Source organism: Mugil cephalus, chromosome 1, assembly GCF_022458985.1.
Source record: "Mugil cephalus isolate CIBA_MC_2020 chromosome 1, CIBA_Mcephalus_1.1, whole genome shotgun sequence".
Classification (NCBI taxonomy): Eukaryota; Metazoa; Chordata; class Actinopteri; order Mugiliformes; family Mugilidae; genus Mugil; species Mugil cephalus.
Window position 1 is genome coordinate 13,404,287 of NC_061770.1, and position 17,455 is coordinate 13,421,741.

General features: G+C 41.5%; 1 protein-coding gene across 1 annotated transcript; it reads left to right on the forward strand.

The window, feature by feature from the left end:
• Window positions 1–2,181: 2,181 nt before the first annotated feature.
• Window positions 2,182–14,752, forward strand: prpf6 (PRP6 pre-mRNA processing factor 6 homolog (S. cerevisiae)). The gene is made up of 21 exons (XM_047601577.1): window positions 2,182–2,413; window positions 3,495–3,657; window positions 3,804–3,922; window positions 4,031–4,109; window positions 5,131–5,307; window positions 5,570–5,698; window positions 5,827–5,921; window positions 6,059–6,215; window positions 6,733–6,895; window positions 7,651–7,769; window positions 7,876–8,094; window positions 8,982–9,104; window positions 9,218–9,339; window positions 10,103–10,241; window positions 10,367–10,486; window positions 11,183–11,359; window positions 11,846–11,979; window positions 12,288–12,379; window positions 12,788–12,902; window positions 12,997–13,123; window positions 13,641–14,752. The coding sequence occupies exons 1-21, from the start codon at window positions 2,226–2,228 to the stop codon at window positions 13,791–13,793; spliced, it is 2,910 nt and encodes a 969-aa protein (XP_047457533.1). The 5' UTR covers window positions 2,182–2,225; the 3' UTR covers window positions 13,794–14,752.
• The last annotated feature ends 2,703 nt before the right edge of the window (window positions 14,753–17,455 follow it).

The following is a 17,455-nucleotide window of genomic DNA, read 5'->3' on the forward strand; positions in this document are numbered from 1 at the left end:
GGTCATAGAGTCCGGTGGTCCTCCAGGACGGAGGGGTAGAATAAACAGATCAAATGGAGTTGTGCATTCATGCAAATTTGCGCACACATGAATGGATAAACATGTGCTTATAACTTCACAGTTACAAGCACAGCATCACAACTGCACTAATTTCACATTTCAGTTTATCATTACACATTTCCCAATGCATCATGTTATCACCGTATCACAATTTAAAGTATTATTCTCAAAAAAGGGGGATATTATTTTGCGAGTCCCCTCATCCAAAATGCAATCCCATCCAAATGAAGTGATTAGTCTTTGTTATAAAGAAGTGTCTGAGCCATTAAATTACTGGCTTTCAGCTTTGCTCAAAGACGGTTCACATTAATAGCTTTCTGTAACAAAGGATTTATTCTCTAGCCTTCAGTGTAATAAAAAAATGAATGGTTGTGCCAAAGCATGATTCCTAGCATGACCTATGAATTTACTAGCAGAAAATATGGTATAGAGTTAGAAATCTGTGTTGTGATGCCAAGTTATCTATAAACTAGAGATATATATATATTTATATTCTTTTTAGACATTATTGATTTAAAATAGCTTCCAGTTCACAGATGCATTTACAGGATGCATTGCCAAATATTTTATGGCAACACATCAAAAGAGACTATGATAGTAAGATCTCCGGCGAGACCACAGTTACTCAGTCAACCTTCACAACCCCCAGCAGGATGTAATGGCTTTTGGCCACTATGTGTGCATATGGATGAAGTTAGTGGATTCCTGTTATTGAATCACATTTTTGTTTCCAAAACACAAGTCGATTTACCTATTTTTGCCATTTGGGTGTAACACTGTGACTGTATTCATCACAACAGGGATAAATGAATCAGTCACACTGGAAATTAATCAGGGGAGACCATGTGCGCTTGGATTTGGCTCCGAAAATGTTTTACTGTTAAAATGATCCTCTATTATTTATCACTAATGAGACTGACCTGGATCATTCATCCATGGATCAGCACACATAACCGTGCACGTGTAATCTGTGGTTCTCTTCACTCTCTTTCTCTCACTGTACAGCTTAGACTGTGCATTGCACTGATTTCTATATGTGATTATAACCGTCATTTAATTAAAATTAAATGACCACTGAAATAATTATGGGAAAGTAAACGAGGCACTCCAAACGCTGGATGAAATCAGGGCTTGAGTTATTTAAACTGGTCCGTTGGCTGTCTGAGCTATATATCTTCTAATGCGTCTGACAGTCCATTTTCATCATAACATCTTCTCCCAGGAGTGAACTAATGTCTGCCCTTCAGGCGATGTAAATGAAGAAAAATGTAAAGGCCTGCGTCGAGGCTCAGACTGTGGATGGTTGAAGTTAAATGTGATTGAAACTAATTGATGTATGGCCTCCCTCCATCTCATGGGATGGAACCCGGAAATGTCATGTTAATACATAATTACTTCCATTGCCATTTGCTGTCCCGTGTTTGAACATAATAAATTATTGCTGCGGCATGTTCATACATGTCTGTCAGATCTACATGGGAACCACCCAATTTATAGCTATAACTCAATTGACTTTATGTATGCAAATACGATTTCTGAAAAAAATGGCTTTAATTCTACTTCAGAAATGCATTGAATACTATTTCTGACAGCCACATTGTGTCTGAAATTTGAAAGAAAAGGGAGATTCCGTTAAACTAGGCCGTATGCAACATTCAGGGCGACATGCATTAAGTAATCACGTAAAATGAATGAAACAATCACTAAAGTTTATGTAATTACATACACACACTCAAAAATGCTACCCCCAAGCAAAACACTAAATCCCATTTGAAATATATATCTAGAAATCCTGAAGCCTTTTTTGTTTTCCTGCAGATGTTGTTTTCTATGGGCGCATTATTTTTCAGACTGTGGCGCTCTCTTGTGGTTTCTGTGGGGAAGAAAAAAAACGAATATCAGCGTGAAATATAATAAATATCCCAAATAAATCCTCTATAACATAAGAAGTCGTTTAGAAGCTGAAAATAAAAATGCTACTTTCACAATTTTGGAGCTAAACAAAAAACAGGACATATATGAAAATAATGACTAGCCCGCCTGTCCTGTGGGGGGCGCTGTTACAAACACCAGCGGATATTTCTAGAAGGACGAGGTCGACTTTTGACGGGAACGGAAGTGCGACTGTTGTTCATCCGGCTGTGATCCTAGTCGTGGGAGCAACGATGGCCAGCGGTGCAGCTAAACAACCGACTAAAATTGTCGCCAAAGCTAATGCGGGCGGCGCTGGGGCGGCGGGGGCCGGCGGTGGGCCCCCGGTGATGCCCCTCGCGTCTCCCCTTATGGGGAAAAAGAAGAAGCCGTTTCTGGGGATGCCCGCGCCGCTCGGCTACGTCCCCGGGCTCGGCCGAGGGTGAGCATGTTAGCCTAGCTCTCTAGCTAGCAGGCTGGATTAAGTCTAACTAATGCAGCCTCTGGTTGAGCAAACTGTTGTGCAAAGATCAACCATAATGCTGTTTTTGTTGTTGTTTTTAAGTATATTACTGCTAGAAAAAGTAATAAATAGTGCTTATAGGCATTATCATGTCTTATATTGATATATCCCATTTGCTCATGTCAGATTAGTTAGACTTGGAGTTAAATACATTTTAACCATCCAGAGAAATTACTTAGTTAATTAGCTTAGTTGAAAGATCAAATAAGAATAAAATTAAAATAAAATAGAGGTATTGTTATTTTATGATATTCAAAAGTGAAAAAATTGTGGGCAAAAAACAGTGGCATGGATCTCTGTCACACTGTTGCCTTGTCCGCTGAGGGAGGGATGTAAACACTCAGGATGTCTATATCAGCTTGCAGAGGCTTAAAACCAGGCACAGACGCACTGTGGTCTGGGACGTCTGCACGCAGCCAGGTCTCTGCAAAACATTGCTCACGGCACACTCCTTCTGGGTCCCAACAAGCGCACACAGTTCGTCCATCTTGCCCGCCAAAGACTTCTCATTCCTCATGAATACAGATGGCACCGCTGGCCTTAACCTCCTTATCCACTCTTTCACTTTAACTCCAGTACGATATCCCTGGTGCTTTTTCTGTAATTCCATGGGAATCCCAGGTCTCGTTGCCTCGAACAGCACAGAGGGCATGGACAGCGCTAGCAGTGGCTCTTTTGAATACTCCAACACCACAAGCAAACATGAAAAGTCCATCCAAGATATTGGCTTAATTTTAACACAGTTATCCACCTGCCCGACTTAAAGCACATTTAAAACATATTTACTATTTGGTGCACGCAGCGTTGAATGCTGATTGAATGTACTCCTATCTTGTAAGTAAACCACTTTAGCTGCCTGATAATGCAGCATGACCCAGTGTTAATATCAAAAACTCAAACTCAGCACAGATGCACCGTCATCCAGTTATGTGTCCCAGTGTTTGCTTTTTGCGAGTCTTTGCCTCCCTCTGTCATACTTAAATGATGGTTTTCCCCTCAGTGCTACTGGTTTCACCACCCGATCTGATATTGGTCCTGCCCGTGATGCCAATGATCCAGTGGATGATCGACATGCGCCGCCGGGGAAGAGGACCGTCGGGGACCAAATGAAAAAGAACCAGGACGACGACGATGAAGATCTGAATGACACCAACTATGATGAGGTGATCTGTGCTATGACAAAACTGTCTCTGCCTGTATTTCATGTTTATTTTTAGGTTAATTTCAAAGTTCACTATACAGTATTTCTTCCTGTTCAGTGAGTAGTCATCTTAATAATAATATGCTGGTGTGTTTTTTGTCCTTGTAGTTTAATGGATACGCGGGGAGCTTGTTCTCCAGTGGACCCTATGAGAAAGATGACGAAGAAGCCGATGCTATATACGCAGCACTGGACAAGAGGATGGATGAAAGGCGCAAAGAAAGAAGGTTGAAAACAAAAACAGCTTCAGTGTCATGATCAAAAATTTGCTTTAGCGTTCAAAGCGCTAAGCAAAGCAAAAAGCATTTTTTGATTGTTTTATGTCGTTTTTTCAGGGAGCTGAGAGAAAAGGAAGAAATTGAGAAATACCGTATGGAGCGACCAAAAATCCAGCAGCAGTTCTCAGATCTGAAGGTAAAAATCTGTCCTAACCCTGCACTGATTCCTGATTTGAAGACTGGTTTTACTGTTACATTCACAGGCTGATACATTACACTGTGCACCTACATTCTTGTTTTACTGTGTGTGCTTTTTATAAAAATAAAAATCTGTACTTGCAAAGGCTCAAGTTAAAAAGTTTAAACAAAGTTGTGTCAGAATCAGAAAGTGTTTATTGTCATTGCACGTTCACATACAACAAAATTACAATGGTGCTCCTTAGAAAAGACTACAAACATTAGCATAAATGACATCCCCCACTCTCTTTCACTGAGGTCACCGATAAATTCCACATACCCTTACACTCCCCGTCTCACCCGTGCACACACTGATAATGAAGTGAAATAAAACTCTGCGCTGAGTGCACCCTTCATAGCAGTATAACAGACAATATTGTTTTGCACAACATAATGTGGTGTAGTAAAAAGTAAAATATATGTATCTGTTGAGTAGCAACACTGTCTACACAAAAAGCTTTTAGCCACATTTTCATTCATCTGTTGCTTCCATTCTGATTAGACCAAAACACTTTTATTTTCAGTCCATTTTTTTTTAATACAACTCACATTTTACTCAAATGATACTTATCAGGTTTTGTTTATTTGATTTGAAGAAAAGGAAAACGGGTTCAACATTTATAAACTATGCTTCCGCCAAAACCCTTTTTGGTCGGCTATTCTTTCTTTCTTTTTTGTATGTCTGCAATTGTGTCAAGATTTCTGATGCTGACCAAAATAAAGCACATTCATTCATTCATTCATTCATACCTGCTGCACAGTGCACACATTTCTTATAATATCCAGGGGCATTTAACAAACTGAGGTAATAAAGCTTTTACCATACTATATTGTTTATTTGGGTTAAATGTTTAATGTTTTACAGAGTAGGGTGTTTCATATTTTGCCACACATAATTGTCAAAGTTCATCAAAGTTGCGTAGTTGCTGGCATTCCCATTCACTTCTCTGTTTTTGTGCTTTATTCTTATTTCTTTGCAGAGGAAACTGGCTGAGGTGTCTGAGGAGGAGTGGCTTAGCATCCCTGAAGTTGGCGATGCCAGGAACAAGCGCCAGAGGAATCCCCGTTACGAGAAGCTCACCCCTGTCCCCGACAGCTTCTTCTCCAAACACCTCCAAACCGGAGAGAATCACACCTCTGTGGATCCTTTACAAGGGGTCAGTACTTATGCAAATACACACAACTACACATAATACACTAATAAAATGTATGACTGAAAATGAAGGTGTAGTATCAGCCTGCCCCAGCAGGAGTCAGGATTTCTCACGCATTTATTCAACCTGTCTGATCATATTACACTGAGAAAGGTGTAATATGACCAAGCCTTACATTTCATAAGCAGTTTAAATGTGCCATTCTCAAACATTATAATACTTCATAATAATACTCTCTGTTATCATTATCTCCCCCCATGACTAGCTGGGAGGTCTGAACACACCTTACCCAGGAAGCATGACCCCAGGTCTCATGACACCAGGAACGGGGGAACTGGATATGAGGAAAATCGGTCAGGCCAGGAACACACTCATGGATATGAGGTTAAGTCAGGTAACTGGTGCAACAGCCTGAGCACTTTCACTTTTACCTCATTCTGTGATTCTTGCCCTACTGTTCTTATCGTAACATGCACAATTTAATTTTTCTTTTCCTTGTGTGTTCCTGCCGTCTGTGTTCAGGTGTCTGACTCAGTCAGTGGGCAGACTGTAGTGGATCCAAAGGGATACCTGACAGATCTCAACTCCATGATCCCCACTCATGGAGGAGACATCAGGTAGAAACACACGGGCAGCACCTGATGTTTATAGTGTGTAGCTCTAAAATGGAAACCTAGGCTTTTAACTCATTTAAGAATAGTGTAGTTTGTTGTGTGTGGGTTTTGATGGGTTATTTGTGATTATGCGTGTCCAGTGACATCAAGAAAGCTCGCCTGCTGCTGAAATCAGTGAGGGAGACCAATCCCCATCATCCGCCGGCCTGGATTGCCTCAGCCAGGCTGGAGGAAGTGACTGGCAAACTGCAGGTGGCCAGGAACCTGATCATGAAAGGCACAGAGATGTGTCCCAAGGTAAATTAATGGACTAATTTCCTCCTTGAATTTGTATCACAGGGCTGAGCAGCATGGCGCAAAAAACGAAATGTTCCTTATTTTTTAGTGTTATTGGATTTAAGTTTTTTTTTTTTCTGTCTACATGAACTTAAGACAAATTATGGTTCAAAAAGGATTTCCTTCATTTAATACTGTATATGGTATATGTTAAATTAAATATCACCAAATAAGGACAATGACAAAAAGGCAGGACTTACACAAGTTTTATTTTATAGCGTTATTTGTTGAAAATAGGACATTTCTTTTCACACCACTTTTTTAACATGTGAATAACTTGGACACGTTCTGTGATTTAACTCTCGGTCTGACCCATATTTTGGAAAATCAGGCAGTGTTCATGTGGGCCAAGATATTTATTTTACTGCCCAGTCATAATATGACACAACACACATTTCAGTTTCCATAACGTGCTGCTAAATGTCCTGACATAATTTTACTACTGCTGTGACTACACACACGTCTCTCCTCCAACCAGAGTGAGGATGTGTGGTTGGAGGCAGCCAGGCTCCAACCTGGCGACACAGCTAAAGCCGTGGTAGCCCAGGCCGTTCGTCACCTGCCGCAGTCTGTCCGCATCTACATCCGAGCTGCAGAGCTGGAGACGGACGTCAGGGCGAAGAAACGAGTCCTCAGGAAGGGTAAGATTATCGCTACCAACAACAGACTACTGTCGAACAAAGTTGTCCTTGTATAGTCTGATAGTGAGGATGTTGATGTTTTGGTAAAGAGGTGCGTGTATCCCACATGAACACAGACATTTCCCTGCCAAGAGTAAAAAACAGTTTGTTACAGTCCCAAACCGTCAATAACAGGCTCACTGTTTATTTTCTCGTAAAAGCCGCAGTCACACAGAACGGCTCAGTCCCCTCACACATACGATTGCATAAAAGCCTTATTTAGTGTTACATTTGGCAGCTGTGTTGCTGGCTTCTTGTCAAGGCCAGGCTCCTTGTTTAACCATGGTGTCAGTGCTCTGAAATACACATTCACACACACACACACACACACACACACACACACACACACACACACACACACACACACACACACACAACGCACTCTCTCTCGTCTGTATTTCCCAGCAGCATACCCCAGTGACAGAGATGGATGCAGAACTTCCTCGAAGGAAGAGCTCTATCCGCCTCTACATGTTCAGCTGCCTCTACTTTACTTTTCTCCGTTACATATGCAAAACACAAACTTTACTGCAAGAACAGGCTTTACTACTAAGAGTCTAGCGTTTGTTTTATTGCGTTTTCATTTCCTTTTTGAACACGTAAGTGTAACAACGGTTGCGTCTATTTAGCAGTACTAAAAATATTGTCTGATTTGGGCGTGTGTGTTGCTGAAGAACTGAACTGACATTACAGTCGTTTAATTGTTACCCATTTAGCTCTGGAGAACGTGTCCAAGTCAGTTCGACTGTGGAAGACAGCTGTCGAACTGGAGGAACCAGAAGATGCAAGGATCATGCTTAGCAGAGCTGTGGAGTGTTGCCCGACTAGTGTTGAGGTACACTTAGAGCACGCTGTTATTTCTTACATTTTCTCCCCACCACGAAACTATACGTACGCCGCTGAAAACGTGTAGACATTTTTATGTTTTCCCTCCTCCACAGCTGTGGTTGGCACTGGCCAGGTTGGAGACGTACGAGAACGCCCGTCGCGTCTTGAACAAAGCTCGAGAGAACATCCCCACCGATCGCCACATCTGGATCACTGCTGCTAAGCTAGAGGAAGCCAATGGCAACACACAGATGGTGGACAAGATCATTGACAGAGCCATCACTTCGCTCCGTGCAAACGGAGTGGAGATCAACAGAGAGCAGTGGATACAGGTGTGTTTCTCATAGTCATGGCACTGGGGCATGCACACATAAATCATCCACTTACCACACACTCAAATGAATTATTGTATTTCGTAGGGCCACACACACACACACACACACACACACACATACACACATACACATATATTGTGTGTTAGTGTATGCCTGTCCTATATACTGGCACATATACATACATACATTTATTATTGATGTGACAGCGGTTTTATCCAATGAGTGAAGCGTCTGTTATTAATACTCAAGAGGAAAAAAAGGCTTGTGGAAAACGAGTTTCTAGTTTAAATTATGTTTGGCTGGTGAAAACTGTATTTTATTTAATTCCAAAAAAAACAATGATCTAAGATGTTTTACGGCATATCTGGAAAAATACAGTGCGTACAGTTACACAGAAGTCTGTGACTTTGCCTTTAAACCTTAGGCAGTAGAGACTGTCATGTGTTTGTCAGATTTGATAGCATGCCAGCTTACTTTGGCAAAGCAGCCCTCAGTTCATTCTTGTGAATACCGTCGAAAAGGAGCCAGCACTGTGACGCACATTTTGCTTAGTGCCGTTCGTAGCTGTTTTGCAATCATAGGTTGTTTTTGTTTTTTTTCTTCTTATTAACCTGGTCGCTGTTTATGTTCAAGATTTGCTTGTTTACCTCTCATTTTAACTCCCTGTCTCACGAGCTCGTCCTTTGCTCTTTCCGTTATATTCATCCGTGCCAAGATTACCCGCCGCTTATAAAATATCTATAAACTCATCTACATGGATGTCAATCAGTAACTCAGGTTTATTTCAGGACTTCTGTTCTTGACTGACATGAAAGGCGTGTACATATTTCCATGTTAACGTCTTTGTCATTCTTTCCTCTTAAATGCTTCTACTTGTCCTGCAGGATGCAGAGGAGTGTGACAAAGCAGGCAGTGTGGCCACCTGCCAGGCCGTGATAAGGGCTGTCATAGGGATAGGCATTGAGGAGGAAGACCGCAAACACACCTGGATGGAGGACTCAGAGAGCGTGAGCATGGACACAACCCACATTCATATCCTGACACCACGAGGGATCATTTGCATACTCATTTTCTCTTTGAGTTCAACCTAACTTTGTAATGTTTGGCTGTTGTTCCGCAGTGTGTGGCTCATGGAGCGCTCGAGTGTGCCAGGGCCATCTATGCCCATGCCCTGCAGGTGTTCCCCAGTAAAAAAAGTGTCTGGCTTAGGGCTGCCTACTTTGAGAAGAACCATGGCACCAGGTGACAAACATTGGTTTCTAAAAAATCTCTAACACTCAGTGCGTTTACATGCACAGCTTATGCTCGAGCTCTGCTAGAAATTCGACTTTCTGAATGTGGTCCTTGTACTTGTTGAATTACTGACTTGAACATGTCCTCCTCCTCCACACTAGGTGGCGATATGTGCCTTGTCAATGGGTTTAAACCATGTTAATACAGCCTCCTTTCTGGTTGACCTATGACATCATATAATAAACAACTGGAGTCGTTAATGTGACGGACTGGCATTTCAAACAACAACCAGATGGATAATAGTACAGCTTTTTTAATCTTGTACGTAATGTGCGCGCTACCTGTGGTGCAGATAAGATGCTCGCTCTCCCTCAGGTGGTTCTTCTACTGGCTCTATTTACCTTCTTTTTCTGCGGCCAACTTTCTTTGATGTTTTTGTTCCGGGTCATACGGCAGCGCTGCGGTTGTGGTGCATGCAGACGCACGTTACCCTTTTAAAAGTCCAATTAAACGTAAACATGCCAGAGAAAATCAGTTTCCAATCGTCTTAGTTGGATAAGGAGAACTCAAGTTGGATTAAGGCAGTAACTTCAATTTCAATTTCACGCGCATGTAAACGTACTGACTAATAGTCAAAAGCTGACTGTTACCACATTGCTTCGCATTTTTTATTCGAGTGTTTTTAACTCATTCCTCCACTTAATATTCTTGCTTCTTCTGCCTCTGTGCTCCTGCCATCCAATATTCTTCCATGGCTCGTCACATTTCTTAGAGAGTCTTTGGAAGCCCTGCTCCAGAGAGCTGTAGCTCACTGCCCCAAAGCAGAAGTACTGTGGCTAATGGGTGCCAAGTCTAAATGGCTGGCTGAAGATGTGCCAGCAGCCAGAAGTATCCTCGCTCTGGCCTTCCAGGTGATTATGCAATCATGCTACTATCAACACATAGTATGTCGCATTCTGTAGTAGTTTTCTGTCTAACTCTGTCCCCCCCGTCTTCTGCTTCTCTTTCCTCGTATATCTGTGTTTTAACTTCCTAGGCTAACCCTAACAGCGAAGAGATCTGGCTTGCTGCTGTCAAACTGGAGTCTGAGAATAATGAGTATGAAAGAGCCCGCCGACTGTTAGCCAAGGCCCGGAGCAGTGCACCAACAGCCAGGGTGAGTGGGAACGAGACAGAGAGGCGTCTCCATTCAGGTTCAAATACACCATTAAAACCACCGTCACGGTGTCACGCTTGATTTGTCGTATTATAAAACAGAAGATTGATAAAGTAAAGTCAGGCTGTTCTCGCTGTTGATGTGAACCGACGAAGGCGGGCGGTTTAGCCAAACAGCTCCGTTCTTTCTCAACCCTTGGGTGACCTTTCTGTACCAGTGTAGTGTTTTTCTTTGGGTAGTAATTGAGCTCCGATCCACGTTTCAGGGGTGACTTGATAATCAGGTTTTATTCTTCTCTGTTTTTTAAAGCCGTTTAATAGTAAGATAATAGTGCATTGTCCTGCATAACTTTCTTCCTCATGTCCAGGCTTGCAAGGTTTCTACATATTTAAGCAGTCAGCACCACTCAGGCTGACAGATGCTGTCAGCCATGCTTAAACTATTATTCTGTCTCTCAGGTGACCTGGCTACACATTTTGTTATCTGTGTTATATGCCAACCGATATGACTAAGAGATCCTGCTGTACCGATTGTCCTGTCAGATAAGGATGGCGTTAATGAAACAGTTAAGCGTTTAGGCTAAACCCCAGAAGGCTGGTATTTTCCAAAGTGTTGTTATCATACTTGTGAGGCCGGGGAACTTGGATCGTTGCTTCCTGTCTAAACGGCTAATGTGTGCTTTTGTAATCTCTGCAGGTATTTATGAAATCCGTGAAGCTGGAGTGGGTGTTGGGGAACATAGAAGCAGCTCAGGAGTTGTGCACGGAGGCCCTGAAACACTACGAAGACTTCCCCAAGCTCTGGATGATGAGAGGCCAGATTGAGGAGCAGTGTGAAAACATGGATAAGGCCAGAGAGGCCTATAACCAAGGGGTGAGTTGAGGACTTACAGTTCACTTCACAATACAGGGGTTTCAAAATCCTAGCTGGATTCAAAATCAGGTAGGATTTTGAATCCAGTTTGCTTCGCACACGTCAGGTGTAACTTCCCAGGTATCCTTATCTTCAACCTCAAATTCACACACTGCACGAGCTGGAAATAACAGCAGTAAAAGTTGTTAATAAAACAATAAAACTGTTCTTTCGACAGCAATAGAGATGATGATTTTAATAATTTTAACATTAGTAACCTTTGCTTGGCAAAACCATCAGATGTGCAATCTCCTTTTAGAGGTTCTCCTCATTGGTTGTCTTTGAAAAATCATTCCAATCTAAATCTCCAATATGGCGATGGTGGTAATCGCAAGTTTAGCGAATTTGTGTGATTGTTTGTAAATCTGTGTAATAATTAGTTCATCTCTACAGTTTGTTATTTATTGATTATTTTTAATGATTATTTATTGATTTTTTTTGCTGTAGCTGAAAAAGTGTCCCCGCTCGGTGGCACTGTGGTTGCTGCTGTCTCGTCTTGAGGAGAGAGTGGGACAGCTGACTAGAGCCAGAGCAATCCTTGAGAAGGCACGTCTCAAGAACCCACAGAGCCCTGAGCTATGGTGAGAAAATACACAACAAAGAGTGTGCGGTGATGATTAAGTGTTGATTACACAAGCAACATGTTGTGTCAAGAAGAGCTTCAGCCAAAGAAGTGTCATCTGAGAGAGCAGTGTGTACCCATTTACTTTTATAAAAATGTATATAGTATTTGCTATACCTCAGCTATAGGATAGAAACCCAAGCTGGGACCAGTGTCAGATTAATTAAAATTAAACTGATGCATTACCTCTGATAATAATGAAATATAGCCATCATATATTTGTAGTCTGTGCCTCTAAAATTATGTCTATTTAATCCTATTAACCAGGTTGGAGTCAGTCAGATTGGAGTTCCGGGCGGGAATGAAGAACATCTCTAACACGCTGATGGCCAAAGCACTGCAGGAGTGCCCAAATTCAGGTGAATATGTAATGAAAATTTAACGAAAATAAATAATGCTGCAGGGAAGACATTTTTTTTTTCAGACATCTTGTAAACAGGCTGTGTCAGTTTAATGACCAGGAACTTTGCCAGGGACTAAGAATTTCTCAGATTATCAAGTATTTGTACAGTATATGCCTGCCGGTCATTTCAAATTTTTTTAAATCATTTCTGTTTGGTTATATCAATGAACTCTATTAAGTCCTAATTGTTTAGCCTCTTAGATTATTTTTCTCTGAACTGTTGGTAGCCATAGCAAACTGCAATGCAAACCCATTGACCTGGATTACAAATGAGGTGTTGTTTCATTTTTATTATTATTATCTCATATATGGTTACAGAATCTCACATTCCCCCTTCATCTTCCTTCCTCTTCTAAATAAAAAGGTATCCTTTGGGCTGAGGCAGTGTTTTTGGAGGCCAGGCCCCAGAGGAAGACCAAGAGTGTGGACGCTTTGAAGAAGTGCGAACATGATCCCCACGTCTTGCTCGCTGTGGCCAAGTATGACATAGTTTCATTCTCCTTCTCAGCAATAAGCTCTGCTCTTTGTAAACTGTTGCAAAATTTGTAAAATGTAATCCTCTGAACGTCTCAGGTTGTTCTGGAGTGAACGTAAGATCACCAAAGCCAGGGAGTGGTTCCTCAGGACGGTAAAGATTGAGCCAGACCTGGGAGATGCCTGGGCTCTCTTCTACAAATTTGAACTGCAGCATGGCACAGAGGTAAAGACCTTATGTCTGCTACGTTGTCAATGGTTTTATCTTTCATCTCCATTCTGTGTTTAGATGCACATTTGGTTTGGTCAGATGGTTTTGGTTCATCTGAGTAGCTGCAGCTGATGTTTTCAGGGTGTAATCACCCACTGAAAACACTGTGAATCATTAAGTAACGCTGTGGACAGTAAATAAAACTATTGATGAACCTTAAACAGTACATTTTCTACCTAGGCTGTCTTCCGGGCTTTGATTGTGGTTATTTTCTTTCAAAGTACCTCTGTGAAAAGATGTTGAAGGAACTGCAGCCATTGTGAAATATGACAATATAACGGTTCAGATATTCAGTGTGTGGGAGTGAAAACGCATGGTTAAACGTGTCAGATGATTCACCCTTTCACTCCTAGGTGAACAGCACACGCAAACGTTCATTTCCTCGTTCACAAATTTGTAGTCGCCCCTGAAAACATTGCTTGTCATGTGTGCGTGTATTGTGTTTCTAACTTCACTGACCTGCATCCACCAGGAACAACAGGAAGAGGTGCGAAAGCGCTGTGAGAACGCGGAGCCCCGCCACGGAGAGCTGTGGTGTGCCGAGTCTAAACACGTCTTGAATTGGCAGAAGAAGACAGGAGAGATTTTAGCGCAGGTAGCCAGCAAGATCAAAAACACATTCTGATACGACGGAAATTTGGACTGAATTCACCAGTGTAGCAGTGAGCAGCTATGGACATGCTTATTCTTCTCCAGGACCTGCCCATCTCTGGCAGACATCAAGCATTCACAAGTGCATTCGTGTAACTATTTTACAAACTCGAGTCATTTATTGAACTTATCAGTCGAAGGTGTTGATTAAATTTCAAAGTGAAAACAGATCTATGCCCATTTAAAATCAAGTCATAAATAAAAGATTAAACATGGGTGCAAATGTGCAACAAAGTATGTGCCACTAAATCTTACATGGGTGTGAATAAGTTGGTGTGGCAGAAATATGAAATTGTCATTGTTTCTCATCCTCAGTTGTTAACTTGCTCCACAACAAGCTGTTAAGTCCTGTCCTCATTAGAGGAAGTTTGGGGGGCTGAACTGAATTGTAGTGAAATCCACACCAAAACCAACCAGTGTCTGAATTTAAGGTGATTTCCATCCAGCATGTGATATGAAATTCTAGCACTTAGATGTATCACAATAAAGGATGTTCAAACTAAGAGGTACCCAAAGCAAAATATGTCTTTTTCACTTTGACATTGTTTTCTGCTGATTTGTGTCATATTGTTCAAACCTGTTAATAACCAAAAAAAAAAAAAAAGACAATGAATGCTTTCATTGGGTGACTGTAACAGATTGGATGATTCCACCTTTCACTGTTTAAAAAAAAAAAAAAATCCAGACATCAAATTTTTGAGAACATCTATTTTGTATATCTTGTCCAAGCTGCTATGTTGGCGATCCAGATGTGACTCTGTCCGTTCAGCAGGATGTCACAGTGTATATATATGGAGTCTTTTTTTCTAGGAGTTATTTCAAGATTTGTCATGTTTTTTTGTGATGATTTTTGCCCTTTCTTGTAGCTTGCTTTCAAATGTGCTTAAAATACTTTGCAGGCATCCAATAAACAAATTACAAACTTTAAATGCACACTTCTTCACAAAGGAGTCTTATTATTAAACGTTTATCATGATTTACACATCAGATTGAATTTCTTTGTAGGCTGTGTTTCCCCAGTCAGTCAGCACTAATCATCCCATACAGAGTTGTCCTCGTAGTAAAAGGGATTTCATTGTGTTGTACGTGCTTGAATTTGGCCGAAATGAATTAGGCTCACCGCATGTTGTAGTGTTTTCATTACAACCATTTCACATGACTTTTAAATGATTCAAAACCATTACTAAACATGGGTTTAAACCAAACAATAACTTTTGCATAAACGCCTCACTGAAGTGCACTCCTCCGTGCCGTGTCTATCGCGTCTTCCCATCGAAACCGAAAGCATGAAGGCAGGTGATTGATTGCAGAAGATTTCTTCGACTTGATCAGACTAGAGTTTGGTGAAATCCTATGCCCAGCGTCAGCAATCCATGACGGGGAAGGAAATAGGAGCAGCAGTGAGTTTGGTGATGTTGGAAACCTCGGAGCACCATATCGGAAGTCTGTCCTCCGCCGTATTGACCTTTACACCAGAGGAAGTGCAAGAAATACTGCGGAATTAAAAAAAAAAAAAAAAAAAGACTAGTGTGGTTACAATGAACGCGGCCGGATCAGTAGTGAATCCTTGGATCACCCAGTCACTGGTAGAGATGGGTTTGCTCGTCTGAGGCTCCTTAGAAGAACATGATAAATGGTAAGTGCGGTTTTAACACGTGGTGCGTATTTACGCCTACACTTGATCTAATGGAGATAATTTGTGAAAGTCGCACCTTTGATGACCGAGACTCCCGTCGTGGGCTGTTTTAACTTGATGATCTTGGTGATCATGATGGTACATGGCTCAAAAACAGCTGGACACCGATACATAGAATAACGCGCCGTGCGTCCAAACAGGGGCAAAATTATAACTCATGAGCAACGTTTTTCCTCTTTCTGTACGAGTGATATGTTGTAACGCCTCTCTCTTTCATAGTGTCTGACCGGAACTCTATTCCGTAGTGTCCTGGTGGTTCTCTTGTTGGCCAACTCTTGTGGTAAACGCAGATGTAACTATAAAGAAATACTGGGCTCCTACAGAGAAGTCATCTTCGTTGAGCTGCACAATCTGGTATGATAACACACTTGCAGACAGGAGCCCATGCATGATCTTAACGAGGAGATATCATTTATTACTTTTCTTGATGCCTTTATTTTGCATTTTATCAACCGACATGTAGGTTTCATTTCAATCTTTTACATCTGTCGTCAAACATCCTCGCATATCCTGTGATAGGCTGCCATCCAGTGTTTGCTCAAAAGCCTAATTTAAATGAAGACCTAAATATATATTTTTGAAATAACGTCATGTTGTTATTTTACAGAATTTGACTGGTTCCCTTAACACCTTCAAAGAGAGAGACCCCTGTCCCTCAGGAAAGGTATGGCCCTGTACATTTTGCATATACTTTCAGCACCATGGACAGGGTAATGCGTCCTCGTCCGTCTCATAATGTGACTGTGAAGTTTTCCTTCAAGACAGTTCTGAATTGTGACTTCGTGTAGTTGTGCTACATAGAACGGATAAATAGAATAAATTACACGGAGTGTGTTTTCTCCACTCTTTGGGGTTTTATTTCACCGCAGGCGCGGCGCATCCTTGTTTCCATTTATGGAATGACACAGCAGATGCGGTGTCAGAGGAGTGGAAAGCACAAGTCTGACTTGGAGAAGCCAGTCGAGAGAATGGAGGAGCTCATCGTTCGCAACTGCAGTCCTGATTATCTGGTAAGAAAAGGAATAACTTGCACCATAAATTGCACGTAAAGCCCTCGCCGCCACACACGCACAAACAAGTGATCCGTGTTTGTTTATTTGCATTCGTCTGGGATGCTCTTAGGGGAAGAGAGCCTCTTGTTCAGCTGTCCAGAAGGTACGAGGAAAGAAGAGAAAGAGGATCCGGTTAATCAGAGTCATCAAGGCGCTGATCACGTGTTGGCAGAAACTTCGGAGCGTCCACAAGCTCTCAAAGTAGGGGACGCCGTGTCTCCCACAGTTCCTGTAATTCCTGTAGCATTTCCTCATGAAGATGCAACAAACAGGCCACGATACCACAGGACAGATTTACATAGCTGTTATTCAAATGCAGTGTCGTCAATGTTTACCGTCGTCAAGTTCTCAGTGTTTTGTGTACTGATAATATACCGGCCTCTGCATGTCAGCAACTTGTTTCATAGTAACCACAGATAAGCTAAAGACAAATATACGCAATGCATTCACATACTTTCCGAATATGCACATTTTCAAGGTCTCTCCTTTTGTAACAGCCATTATGTTTTGTGTTCGCGTCCATGTCCATGAAATGTTCTTCTGTTGGTTATATTGTTGAGTTTATGCCGTATAATAAAAGTTTTGTGAATGTCTGATTTATGCTTTTTTTTTTTAAAGTATGTTATTATTACTACTGAACTGCAGGACAGAAATGTTTCAATTATTGATTAATATAACCAACCGATACGTAACAGCTTACTGGTTGGGCTATCAAAATTAAGTAAAGTAATTATAAATAATATAGATATAAATATAGGCCTAAAATCGCATATATTTATTTATAATTTTGTTTTTGATAGTTGGAAGAATACGGCCCAGTAAAGCGCACTTTACAGGGCGGAACCTTTCTAAAGGGGGAACGATTTCCGTCCGGCGCTAAAACATTGT